This window comes from Papio anubis, chromosome 14 (assembly GCF_008728515.1).
Source record: "Papio anubis isolate 15944 chromosome 14, Panubis1.0, whole genome shotgun sequence".
Taxonomy (NCBI): domain Eukaryota; kingdom Metazoa; phylum Chordata; class Mammalia; order Primates; family Cercopithecidae; genus Papio; species Papio anubis.
In genome coordinates this window covers 91,363,728-91,378,080 of record NC_044989.1, presented here as the reverse complement: position 1 = coordinate 91,378,080, position 14,353 = coordinate 91,363,728, and the positions used below count along the sequence as shown (strand labels likewise).

At 43.3% G+C, this 14,353-nt stretch overlaps 1 protein-coding gene across 1 annotated transcript in view; it reads left to right on the top strand.

Annotated features, from left to right (window-relative positions):
- The window catches only part of MERTK (MER proto-oncogene, tyrosine kinase), a 133,624-nt gene that overhangs the window by 81,026 nt on the left and 38,245 nt on the right, over positions 1-14,353 (top strand). The window contains exons 8-9 of the mRNA XM_021925202.2: positions 4,053-4,204; positions 11,739-11,892. Coding sequence (XP_021780894.2) covers positions 4,053-4,204; positions 11,739-11,892 — 306 coding nt within the window. The remainder of the gene's footprint in view (positions 1-4,052; positions 4,205-11,738; positions 11,893-14,353) is intronic.

Genomic DNA, 14,353 nt, shown 5'->3' with positions numbered 1-14,353 from the left:
TGCTCTCAAACTCCTCACCTCAAATGATCTTCCCACCTCAGCTTCCCAAAATGTGGGGATTATAGGCATGAGCCACCGTGCCCAGCCTTTTCATAACTGTTTCAATGTCTTTGTTTGCTGTCCTAACATGTATGTTATGTGTGGGTGGTTTCAACTGAATCATTTATGTTTCCACTGTAGGTGGTATTTTTCAGGTTCGTTGCATGCCTGATAATCTTTGACTGGATTACAGACATTGAGAATTTTACGATGTTAGATGCTAGATATTCTTGTATTTCTATAAGTAGTGAGCTTTGTTTTGAGACACAGCTAAGCTAGTGGGAAACAGTTTAATCCTGTAGGGTCTTGCTTTTAAGATTTATTAGGCAGAACCCGAGCAAGGCTCAGTCTCAGGTCAGTTATTACCCACTGCTGACACAAGACCATTCTGTATGCCCTACTCAGTTATTACCCACTGCTGACACAAGACCATTCTGTATGCCCTACTCAGTGCTTCTTGAATCATTAGATTTTCAGTCTGATTGATAGGAACAGACACTATTCCCTTACCCCGTGCAAGGCCTGGATACCATTACCTTTAATTGTTTCATGTGGTTCTTTTTCTGTTTTCCTTTAGAGGCATCCTCAGGATTCTGGTGCCTTCTCCTGGGTATTTGCCTTTCTTAGTTTATGCCCTCGTTTTCATGGAGCCCATTCTCAATTAGCTTCCACAGAATGTATACGTAAAAAGTAAAGATTGTGGGAACTTGCATGTCCTTATGTAATACTGGCTTAGTCATTTTTCCAAATATAGAATTTTAGGTGGAAATTATTTTCCCTCAGAAGTTTAAAGGTGTTTTCGTATCATTGTTTAGCTTCATGGGTGGCTGTGGAAAATTCTGATACTTAAGTTTTCTATGTGAACTGTTTTTCAGTTTTAGTTTTTAAAATATCTTTTTAATCCTGGTTCTGTGATAAACTGTGATGTGCAATTTGTTTTGGTCATTATCAAGGGCATTCAGTGGGCCCTTTGATCTGGAAATCTGGAAAGTCCTTTGGTCCTTAAACTTTTGTTTTTCCTTTGGAAATGTTCCAATCTCTGTTTTTTCCAGAAATTGTGTTAGACAATTGTTAATTAGACCTCTTTGATTGCTTCCTCAATTTTCTTTTTTCAAATTGGCCTATTTTCTTTGCCCTTTTATTCTACCTTCTTGGAGAGGTACTTGATTTGTCTTCCACTTCTTCTGTTAAATATTTTATTTTACTTATCATGTTGCTAATTTCAAGTTTTTTTCATTGAAAATTGTTTTCTGGTTCTCAATCATGAGAGCCTTTTCTGGATATCTCAATTCTTTTTTGTTTGTTTGTGTTTAGTTTTCTCTAGTTCCCTACACCGGCTTTGTCTCCTCTAAGCCCTCTGTTCTGTGTGGTTTTTTTGGTCCCTGACATTCAGTCGGGGGGCTTCCCCAGACCTCTGCTAATTTCTGCTGTCTGTTCCTATGGAAGGGTGAAGAGTCCTTGATTTGACTGGAACTTGGGCAGAGCTTGTAGGCTTCACTATCAGATGCCTTAAGTGTTTTGATCCAGATACTCCCAAGTGTCAAAATTGGTTTCTTTCCTCTGTAGCCGCTGACTTCCTCTAGAAAAGAAGTCTCCTGCCCCAGGAATTAAACGTGGCTGCTGATATTCTAGTAGCCAGGTGGGTGGGAAGGGAAGGTAGAGTCCTTGCCATTTAGTGTGTAAACTTTCACTTATTTTCCCAGGTTTCAGCCTGGCTCCTTTTCATGCCTCCATTCTACAGGTGCTCTAAGTTTAGTGGCTTTCTGCTTCAGAGAAGAAATCACCCTGTGTCCTATGGCTATTTGAGGGCATACTTGCCAGGTGTGTAGGCATGGAGAAGACGGACTTTGAGAAGCAACTATTTCTTAATCAGACTTCCAATCACTCTTCCCAGTTTTAGTCCCTGTTTTACTACCTGGGCCCACAGTTTCTGAGCTGCTCTGTGGTTCTTTGGGGGAACATTGGCTTGCTGAGTTAACGATACCTTCTTCGTCTCTTTTTCAGCTTTCAAATATGTGTTGAAATCTCTCTTCTACTGTTGACTCCTCTTTGCCTTGTGAGTTTATATCTTTTCAAATTCTTTATTGCCATCATAGAGGGGTTTTGGGAGGAGGCAGACATACAGACGTGTTGTGTTGGCCATATTTATCCACAAATTCTACAACAGGTTTGAAAGTGTGTGACTGATTTCATAGGCAGCTTCAGTTGTGTGGCATTTTCTAAGCTGAAATTCATTTTAACTTCATGATTACTGTTTCTGGGATCAGCAGAGAAAAAGAGGGTTATAGTATCCTTTCACACATATCTGAAATATATAATTTAACCTCCCCTCATTCAACTACATGCAACAGTTTGGGTATATTATTCCAATTGTTATTATTCTTTCTAGATATAGAAGTTTTTTTACAAATTTCTAAAATAGATCTATATACTTTTCACAATCTGATTTTTTCCACCATTGGATTTTTTTTTTATATCAATACATGTGATATACTTAATTCTTTCCAGTGGCCAGGTAATTAAGTATTCCATTGGAAAATGTATCAAAATTTGTATTATTATTATTATTGTTATTTGAGACAGAGTCTCACTCTGTTGCCCAGACTGGAGTGCAGTGGCATGATCTCAGCTCACTGCAACCTCCGCCTCCCAGGTTATGTCATAATTATTGACCGAGCATTGCATTTATTTCTGTTTGTCATTATTATGCTGCAATGAATATAATATCACCTACAGGTTAAATTCCTGGAAATAAAATATTTGGTCAGAGAGCATATTATTTTCAATTTTAGTGGATATAGTTAAGTTCTTCTCTCCCAAAAAAGACTATAGTAATGATCTTGTTTCCCAAATTATTTTATACACGTACACTCATGTGCACACTCACACATACACGCACACACACGCACGCACTTTTTAAATATGTTGACAGATTAGCTCTGTTCAGATCGTCAGTAACTTGCCTCTGGACTTTAAAATGGTGGCTGCATTCTGAGCTCAGCAGTGTTTCCTACCTTGTGCATCTCAGATGCCACCAAGCTGATCTCCAACTGGCTGTGTTGACCTTCTGCCCCACAGGTTTGTCGTGGAGAACATTGTTCAAGTTGTGTCTGCTTCACTTCCCCAGGAGTCCAGAGCACCACCCACCCTTCCTTCCCTGCCTTCCTCTTCTTTGCTGTTTTACTTTAGGTGCTCGTGAAATGTCCTTTTTTTTTTTTTTTTTCTTTTGAGATGGGGTCTTGCCCTGTCGCCCAGGCTAGAGTGCAGTGGTGCAATCACAGCTCACTGCAGCCTTGACTTTCCAGGGTCAAGTGATCTTTCCTCAGCCTCCCAAGTAGCTGGGACTACAGACCTGTGCCATCATACCCAGCTAATTTTTTTTTTTTTTTTAGTGGCAATGGGAGTCTCACTATGTTGCCCAGGCTGGTCTCAAACTCCTGACCTCAAGCAATCCTCTCCCTCTGGCCTCCCAAAGTGCTGGGATTATAGGCATGAGCCACCATACCTGGCCAACGTTTTCTGATTTTCTTTCTCTTTCTCTTGTTTTCTCTTTCTCTTTCTTTCCTTCTTTTCTTCCTTGCTTGCTTTTTCTGCCCAGACTGAAGTGCAGTGGCATGATCCCGTCTAACTGTAGCCTCAACCTCCTGGGCTCAAGGAATCCTCCTGGCTCTATCTCTGGAGGGACTGGGACTACAGATGTGCACCAAGCAGTCAGCTAATTTTTTAGTTTTTTGTTTCGTTTTGTAGAGAGGGTCTCGCTCTGTTTTGGCTGACATTTTCTACTTAAGAAACGGATTTCTAGGCTTCAGTAACCTAAAAGGGTTCACTGATTTAAAACTCATTGATTTCTCAGTGAAAATCTTAGTTGAGAAGGTGAAAATGTGCTATAAGTCTTGGTCTCATTTGAGTGCTTTTCACAGAGCATTTGAAAAACAAACACTTGAAAACCCAGATGAGAATGCATCTGTGTGTGCTTTGTGGTTCTTCATTTTTCTCTCCTTTTTCTTTTGCAGCCCCATCAGTAGCACCTTTAAACGTCACTGTGTTTCTGAATGAATCTAGAGATAATGTGGACATCAGATGGATGAAGCCTCTGACCAAGCGGCAGGCTGGAGAACTGGTGGGCTACCGGATATCCCATGTGTGGCAGAGTGCAGGGATTTCCGTAAGTCTAAACCCTAGAAGAGCACGATTGATCATCTTTCAACTTGCTGGTTTACTTCAGTTTTAGAAGCTTTCATTTGGTTTTGAAAAGACCTGGTGTGATTGAGTTAGGCAAGGCACCTTTCAGGGGAACAGAATATAGTAAATATTAGAGGTGACTGAACAGTTACAAAATTCTAAGGAGTCTTTTGGAACTTTCCTCACTCATTGATTCATTCACTTATTTGTGAGATAGATATAGATTTCATCCTCTGTTATCACCTGACTTTTGCCCTCATGGAATTCAGGCTCTTATAGGAAGACAATGTGGACTACCCAAATTGTAGCATTAGGTCAGGGAGCTACAGGGCTTAGCAGTCCAGCAATTCATGGTCTTTTGGAAATTTCATGGGACTTTGCAAAAGAAGATGATCCGGGAATAACCTCATCCTCATAGAGAATGACAGGAGGTAAGCAGACACCAAAGGAAGGGACTAAGCAAGCTCACTGGCCAGCCTGGCACAGCTGCAGACAAGCCGAAATTAGACATGAGACTTACTGGATCAGGACATGCAGTCTGACACGGCATAGCACATAACCAGGTGCATCAGCCAGATGGCACAGGTTCCCTGCCCCACCAAGTCCCATTGGGCAATGTGATGTATCCACTTGGTGGATTGTGCACCTGAGGGTACCAGGGTCAAGGGCTCAGCACCCTGTGTAGTGAGCAGCAAACAAGCTGATCCTCTGTGCAGTTGCACAGTCGTCATGCTGTGGCCACCTTGACCTACTTCATTGCCCATGTGACCGGCCCCAGCATGGCTCAGGGCTGGGGATGGTTAGGCCTTGCACTTTGTCATGCTCAGCAAGGATGAACAAAGATGCTTGGAGCCTGTGGCAGACTGCCTGTCCCAGAAAAGGTGGTACTTGAATTGGACTTATGTGTCAGTCAAAGTTCTTTAAAGAAACAGCTAATTGAACACGTATGTATAGAAGGAGATTTATGATGAGAAATTGACTCATGCAGTTACGGAGACTGAGACTTCTCACGATCTGCCGTCTGGAAGCTAGAGACCTGGGAGCCAGTGGTGTAATTCAGTCCGAGTCTGAAGGCCTGAGAACAGGGGCAGTGGTGTAGATCTCAGTCCAAGGATAGGAGAATACTGATGTCTCAGCTTAAGCATTCAGGCAAAAGAAAAGGGGAGAATTCCTCCTTTCTTTACCTTTTGTTCTTTCTAGGCCCTCAATGGATTGGATGAGGCCCAGCCACACTGGAGAGGGCAGTCTGTATTAGTGAGTCCCCCATTTCAAATAATAATCTCACTGGAAACAGCTTCACAGACACACCCAGAAATCATGTTCAGCCACATAGCTGGGCACCTCTGTCACCCAGTCAAGTTGACACATAATATTAACCATCACAGCTTAGAGTAATCTTGGCAGATGAAGTTTGAGGAGTCTCAGATGGGAAAAGATAACATGAGAGAAGGCACAATATGGCAGCTGTAAGTTCTGACTCACTTGAAGGTCTGGAACATAACCCTTTTGTGAGAGCAAGGTGTGAGATGAAGCTGGATTGAGGAGTTCTGACCCTAAAATGCAGGGCCCTGAAAGTGAGGCCAAGGCAGGTAGAAATTGGTTGATAGCAAGGGAGCCAATGATAAGCATGAACTCAGGAGCACAACTTGAGACTTACAGATCATGATGATGACCTAGATGATTCTTCTTTTATGAATAATTACATTGAGTTTGCTGATATAAGTAACCTTGTGTGTGCTTGGAACTGGGTAGGGGTATGGTGGGGGAGCATCAATATGTCAGGTAATTCCTGCCTTATAATCAATCTAAAGCTGGCAAGATCCTTTAGATTTTTGCTAAAGCTGGCAAGTTCAGTGAAGACTCTCTAGTATAAGCACTGGTTTCATTTCACAGTGGCAAACAAAAGGCAAAGGGAATCTACCTGTGAAATAGTGGCTCCCTCCCTACGTACCAGCCAGTGCCCTTCCAATGACTTTGTTAGGCATGACTCCAGTCAAACCCAGAGGGACATTTGATTTTGATTTATATGAAGTCTAAAGACCACTGCTATGATGTGAACCCTGGACCCAATACAGCAGCAGGAAAGGCAGCTAGGTGATGATGCCTGGGTGTGGTTAGGTGGGCAGCTTCTAGACAGGTTCCCTTCCCACCTGGGAAAGGAAGAGAGTAGGGTAATACTGCCTCCTTTTGTGACACAGAACATCCATGGAAGGGCAGATGCACTGGTTTCATTATCAAGTCTGTCTCTTCTTTACTGTGATCATGGAAAGCATGCTTCTTCTGTGTTGCCGTATTCCTGATCAATCTAACCCTGGTAACAAATTGTATTAGTCTGTTCTCACATTGCTAATAAAGACATACCTGAGACTAGGTAATTCTAAAGAAAAATAAGTTTAATGGACTCACAGTTCCACATGGCTGGGGAATCCTCACAATCATGGCAGGAGGCAGAGAAGGAGCAAAGGCACTTCTTACATGGTGGCAGGCAAGAGAGCGTGTGCAGGGGAACTCCCCTTTATAAAACCATAGGATCTCACGAGACATTCACTATCAAGAGAACAGCACAGGAAAACCCTGCCCCCATGACTCAATTACCTCCCACCAGGACCCTCCCATGACATGTGGGGATTATGGCACTACAAGTCAAAATGAGGTTTGGGTGGGGACACAGCCAAACCATATCATAGATCCAAATTTTAGCTTCTTAATGGCATCTATATGGAGCATCACATACAGATGCTCCATATAGAGATGAACAGGGTGAGTGGGTGAGCGGATGCACCCACCAATGATGCCCAAGCTTTGTTTTAATCATTTTTAGCCACATATCATCCAGCATTGATCAAAACTGCCATTTTCTGAAAGGACACTTAAAATTTATTTTGAGTTCCCTGCCTCAGTTTACCTATCAGGAAGCAGACTGTTGGACGCAATAGGTGATGGAAGTAGAGAAAAAAGAAGGCTTAGAAGTCCATGTTGTTCTGCCTCATAGTAAATGATCATGGTATTTATTAATTTTAAATGGCAATCCCGCTTAAAAGTCACAGTTGTGAGAGAAGCAGCCTTTCCTTTTGTCTTTTGTCTCAAGGCATTTGTGCAAGGTGCCTCTGGATTAACTGCATTTCTCCATTGGCTGAGTTGCAGGAATCAAATGCCTCTTTGAGAGAAAGGCTTTTGTTCACAATGCTGAATGCTTGGTAGAGCTGCACTAAACATAAAGGTTCAGCAGGAATTTTATCTTTCTCTATTTGGCAGAAAATCGTGATTACCAGCAGACACTTAGGCTGTCTAAAACAAGCCAGTTTGTTTAAAGAGCTGCAGGTCATCCTTTCTCCTTCTACATCTGGCATGGGCGAAAGCTACTTTTCTGAAGGAGGCCTCTTGAGCTGAGGCGTTCTGAAGGGCAGCAATGATGAAAACCTCATGAATGACTGTGGCTGGAGAGCCTTGTGCACTAAATGCCATTAGCACTCAGCTAGGCTGTGCGTTCTCTTTGCCCTTTGTTCAGAACGGTCCCCTCTGCGGGGAGAACAGAACTGCCACAGTTAGGGCCGTGACCTTTCCAGTCACTTACCTCCTTGGGGATGCCAGATCATGCCAGTGAGATCATTTATTGGGCTTTGCACTATACTTTATGCATCATGACAGTCTTGTGACAACAAAGACCCAGTGGCTCACTTTACTTTGGAAAACATTCTCTGATGCAGCTAAGTGTCAAGCTTATGATCCAAAACTGGGGGCAAATAAGAACAGAGAAGAAAGGCGGACCCTGGGAGTGCCCTGAAATCCACACCCAAAAGGAAGTTTGAGATGATCTTGGCATCCGTCACTTTGATTTCCTTGAATTTCCTTCATCTCAGAAGGGCAAAGCTTAGACAAAACTTTGTCTCAAAATTATCCTTTGATTTTCATTTTTAGATAACTGATACTAAAGCTACTTCCTTATGCAGGACAGAGCAGTTGGATACTTTTTAAAGATATTTCTCACTTATAACTGTAATTAAGGGTGGGGTTCTTCGTGTGCATGCAATTTCAGAACTTCCTTGGCAGTCATTTTTGCTGGGCTTGTTGCAGTTACACTGCAGACAGGTCTGTAGCTTTCGTTCCCACAATGGTCATGTCACTTTCAGACTAAGAATCCTTTGATCTTTACTGTATGGATATTTATTATATCTCAATGATGATACCTACTTTTTTTGTTCTATTTTTCTTGCAATTACTTGCCTTCCAAATCAGAGCTTAAAATCCAAAGATAAGGAGCAAATACAATGTGTTCTCTTTGAAGTTGGAGGCAGGTCTTGCTCGTCTTTGTACTGTCTGAACACAGGGCCTTGACCTTGCTTTGTAGGCACTTATGACACTATGGATTTGATCTGTGGGCCCAGCTACACCATCTAAACCAGCTGGAGAATTTCTCTCTGTGAATGGGACAGTCTTTTATTAAGTTGGACTAGTATTTCCCACCCCACCCTCATTCCCATAAAGTGTCTGTGGATCTTCTGTGAAAAAAGAGTTCAGTGAGCAAATAGAGTTATAAAATATTGCATATTATACCACCTTGAAGGCCCAACATGTATACTGGCAAGTTCAAGTCTCTTTGAAGTTCAACAGAAAATAAATCTGTTTAACTTTGACCCAGAATCGCCTAAACGTTAGGCAGAGACACATTTTTATACGTGCGGTTTTTATGGAGCTCATTGGGTTTATTGCTCGAATGCTAGTTTACTCTTCGTTTTCAAAGGGTATAGACTTAGAAGGAATCTCATAGCAGAGATTCTTATAGCCTTGAGACAGCATGATATGTAGAACCAACTTTTTTTTTTTTTTTTTGAGACAGAGTCTCACTCTGTCGTTCAGGCTGGAGTGCAGTGGCACAATCTCGGCTCACTGCAACATCTGCCTCCCGGAGAACCAACTTCTTTAAAGACTCAGGGAAGCTGCAGTGTACCTGGCCCAAGACCTTGACCTCCTAACAAGTTCCCCTAATGAGCTGAGCTGTGTGCCTGGATGTTGGCATGTGCCCACCGCCTCTTCCTTTCTCCTTTTCTCCCTCTTTCTCACTGTCAAAGGAGAGCAGAGCATTTGAACTGGTGTTATCTTTTTTTTTTTTTTTTTTGAGACGGAGTCTCGCTGTGTCACCCAGGCTGGAGTGCAGTGGCGCGATCTCGGCTCACTGCAAGCTCCGCCTCCCAGGTTCAGGCCATTCTCCTGCCTCAGCCTCCGAGTAGCTGGGACTACAGGCGCCCGCCACCACGCCCGGCTAGTTTTTTGTATTTTTAGTAGAGACGGGGTTTCACCATGTTAGCCAGGATGGTCTCGATCTCCTGACCTCGTGATCCGCCCGCCTCGGCCTCCCAAAGTGCTGGGATTACAGGCTTGAGCCACCGCGCCCGGCCTGTTATCTTAAAGTATGAGGAATAGGCAAGGCTCTCATGGCCAGCCAGGGATCTGAACTACTTCTGAGACCCAGGGATTGATCAAATAAGGTACGTTTTGCCTGGAGGAGAAACCTACCATGGAGGTAAACTCCATGAATGGGTCAAATAAGCTTCTTGGTTTGGGGAACTAGACAGCCTTGATGATTTTCTCTAACGCACCAAGACTTGAAAGATACCACAAAGTCAGTTCTGTAAGGTTTTGTATTTATTTATAGGGAAAGAAGACCCAACTGTAGCAACACCTTGAACATGATCTAAGGATAATCATAGCCACCACTGATTGATTACTTGCAGCATGCCAGATCATGTACTATGTGTTTTACATAAAGGATCTCATTAAACCCTTAACAGTGAGACCGGGCGCAGTGGCTCATGCCTATAATCTCAGCACTTTGGGAGGCCGAGGCAGGTGGATCACCTGAGGTTAGGAGTTTGAGACCAGCCTGACCAACGTGGTGAAACCCTATCTCTACTAAAAATACAAAAATTAGCCGGGCATGGTGGCGGGCACCTGTAGTCCCAGTTACTTGGGCGGCTGAGGCAGGAGAATCGCTTGAACCCGGGAGGTGGAGGTTGCAGTGAGCTGAGATAGCGCCACTGCACTCCAGCCTGGGTGACAGAGCGAGACTCCATCTCAAAAAGAAAAAGGAAAAAAATAATAAACCAGTGAACGTCTTTTCCTAGAGTGAGCACTCTAGCAAATTAAACAAACTCAAGGAGGGGGTCATGGAGTCCCTGATTTATAGCCAGCTGGTCAGAAGTACAGGTCAAACTACCTGCGGCTTGTGATTTGCATCTGAAATTGGGGAGGCTCTTGGCGCTGAGCCCTCACCCTGTGGGATCTGACACTATCTCCAGGTGATAGTGTTAGAACTGAACTGGGTTGGAGAATGCCCAGCTGGTGTCTGCTGTGGAACTGACTGGTTGTTGGTAGGGAAAAATTCTCATACACTTCTTGGTGACCAGAGGTCACAGAAGCCTTCTGTGTTGACTATTGTGGTGCGGGAGCAGAAAAAACAGCTTGTTTTTTTTTCTGCAGGGGACATTTCTGGGTCCTGATGTCCACTGCCTATTTAGATTTGGAAACAGTCTCTGCATGGCCAACCCGGGTGCCCCCTTGGTCATGAATGACGGATTGCTCTCTCCTTAAGGGTTGAGATGGTTCTATCCTTCACCATCACTAGCAAAGTGACTGGCTTGAGAGTGAGTGACCAGGGAATACAGTTACCAATAGAACTGCCTTTGCTGTTCATTGATGACCTGTGACATCTGTTACCTACATGACCTGAGACTTCTTTCTGTCTCTGAAATCAAATTTCCAAAATTCAGAGATAAAGACATGTTCCTAGAACTTCGTTTCAGCTTTCACAACCCCTACAATTTCCATTTGAAAAGCCAGCTCAAACACAAAATTAGTTTCCTACACCAGAGAACATTATGATTATAGAGGTTTGGAAAAGGGGAGAAAGGTGTCATATAAACCCTTAGTTCTGGTTTTTTCCCTTTGTTTGAATGACATTGACTTTTAAATAACATACAAATAAAAGTAAAACCAGAGTTTTGAAAATTGAGCAAGTTGTACATTTGTCACACTGAAAGAAAAAAAAAGTGTCAGTGCCCTCTTCCAGGTAGATTTTAGTCAAAATTCTTATAATTTCAAAGAACAGGAGGCCACTCATGCCGGTTCAAGGGCGGGACAGTGTCAAGGGACAGTGTGACTGGTGTATTGTGCTGTGGATGGTTCTGAGGATCGAGGGCTTAAGGAGTCAGTCTTGTCTACCATCTGGGTGCATCTACTACATGCTCCGTCTCTTCCAGAAGCTTCTTTAGGACCACTGTAAGTGCCATGCCCTCATAGCCCTAGCTTGCCAACACCCCCCAAAACTTGAGGTTGCATCCTGTCCCTACCCGCCTTTTGGTTGCATTGGCCGTGGCCTGAGTGAGGAAGGAACGCTGTGAAAGTGTGTCTTCTGGCCCCAGACGTGGGCAGGACGGCTTCCCTCAGAAGGAACTATAGACATGCCTGCAGTTTGCCTGGCCGTCAGTGTTTTCATTTCCTCTTTTCCTCTCTGTCCCCAGAAAGAGCTCTTGGAGGAAGTTGGCCAGAATAACAGCCGAGCTCAGATCTCTGTTCAAGTCCACAATGCTACGTGCACAGTGAGGATTGCAGCCGTCACAAAAGGGGGAGTCGGGCCCTTCAGTGACCCCGTGAAAATATTTATCCCTGCGCACGGTGAGAGCTATACCCAGTAAGGGCTGATAGGGTGTGATGGTCCAGGCAGTACACAGATTGCCAGAAAGTAACCTGGGGGATGGATGGCTGATTAAAGAATGAAAAATAAGGCTGGGCTTATCTCAACACTTCAGGAGTCAAAAGCAGGAGGAGTTTGAGACCAACCTGGGCAATGGACAGCATAGTGAGACCCTGTCTCTACAAAAAAATACATATTTTAAAAATTTGCTGGGCATGGTGGATCATGCCTGTTGTCCTAGCTACTTGGGAGGCTGAGATGGAAGGATTGCTTGAACCCAGGAGGCAGAGGTTTCAGTGAGCTATGATCACACCACTGTACCCTAGCTAGGTAAGAGAGCGAGACCCTGTCTCAAAAAAAAAAAAAAAGGAAAAATAAGAATCAAAAATACTTTTTCCAATGATAAAGATATGATATGATAACATGCTTTATGAACTGCTGATACCCATAGGTCCCTCCTGTAGTTACTATTAATGGTAATAACTTACTTGGGAGATCAGTCTTTTCAGATGCCAACTTTGGCCTTACTTATTGAACTTAGTTGCAATGATATATACTGTACATGACTGAATTTTAGATAAACAATATAGCTAATCCTTAGCTGTCTATAATTGGGACAATTTATTTGCTGGTGCTCGTTTTGCTGTGTTTCAAACAGTACTGCTTTGCCATGTTTTTACCCATTCAAGCCTTGGGTAACATGCCTTGTGCTTTGTCTGCACAGAATATGAAATATTTCCTATGGAAGCCATCCTCAGACTGTCCTGGGCCCACTGAGCTAAATGCCCAGCCATGCGTGTTGGCTTTTGCATGTTGCTGGAATGTCCTTTGGCACGGTGCCACCGTGGTACCCCAAGTGAACCAAGTGCTGTGCTCACTCCATAACCCAATGGAGCCACTTTGTTTGACTCTCACCTTCCCTAGGTTGTTTAATGTTAAATGACTGTCATAAAGTCCATGCGTAGGCATCTAGATCAGTGTGCTTATACATTAAGTTTTTGCCAAAAATGACCTTTGTACCCAATAGCAGACAGAACTTGTGAGCAGATGACTGAGTTCCCACCTGTCTGTTACCAGGGACCCTCAAACTTGCTCTCCCTTTTGGTGCTGAAATGGAACCATATTACGTTCCTGCAGCCCATAGGCACAGTTCCTGGGAAACACTAGTAATTGGTGATGGGGAGGCAAGATGTGTCTACCTGGTAGAAATTCAAAGACACTGAGATTCTGCCTGGACATGGTGACTCACGCCTGTAATTCCAACACTTTGGGAGGCCAAGGCAGGCAGATCACTTGAACTCAGGAGTTCAAGACCAGCCTAGCCAACATGGTGAAACCCCATCTCTATCAAAAACAACAACAACAACAACAAAAATTAGCAGGGTGTGGTGGCATGCGCCTGTGGTCCCAGCTACTTGGGAGGATTGCTTGAGCCCAGCAGGTGGAGGTTGCAGTGAGCCAAGATCACGCCATTGTATTTCTGCCTGGGTGACAGAGTGAGACCTCATCTCCAAAACGAAACAAAACAAAACAAGAACAAAGACAATGAAATTCTGAAGCCATGTTGGCTATGCAGGCATTCCTTACCTTGCCTGGCTCCAGTATGCACAAATTTCAATTACCACAGTTAAAAAACAGCCATGCCCCAACAATATAGCTCAAATTTTAGTCACCATTCTATATTAACTATAATGGCAGAAAGCATAAACTAGGGCTGCTGGCTCTTCAGGCCACCAATCACTGTAGAAATAACAGATGCACGTCACTCTCAGGACCAATGGCGTCATTTCTTTCAAAGTCTGTTGTGATTGGTCACTGCGCCTTTGTCATTCTCTTTGTGCCCACCTAGCGGAGACATGTGGCTGTGTTGCCTCCTTGTCTCCCAGGGACAAACCCACATGCCATTTTACAAAAATGGGTAATTGAAAGAGGGAGTTGGTGAACAAAGGTAAAAGCACAGCAAAGAAATGCAAAGTGATAGTGTTCAACGTAAAATTTGAATTGAATGTAAGACTATGGAAAGTTGTTACTGCCCCCGCTGATAAACGTTAGATGTGAACCAGTGGTCCCTAGTGAAGGTGAACTTATGCACATACATGAAGAGGTTGTGACAAAAATGTTGAAAATGTCCCAGAGAAAGCGACACCGTCAAAAAACAACATTGAAGGAATACTGAGAGATATTTTACAACCTTGAAAGAATAAAAGATAAAGTATTAGCCGCGGATCCAAACTTAGGAATGTGACAGTTCTCCAAAACAGAGAAACTATGTTTTCTCTGTATCACAAGTTACATGACTAGAAGGCAAACTATTCAACCTACTCTCGATCGTTTTTTACAAAGAAATGACACTTTAATTTTTCATGTTTCTCACATTTTTAAACTACAGTGCAAGTAAATATTAGTTGTAATTTTTAAATTTTTCTTGTACATGTATAACTG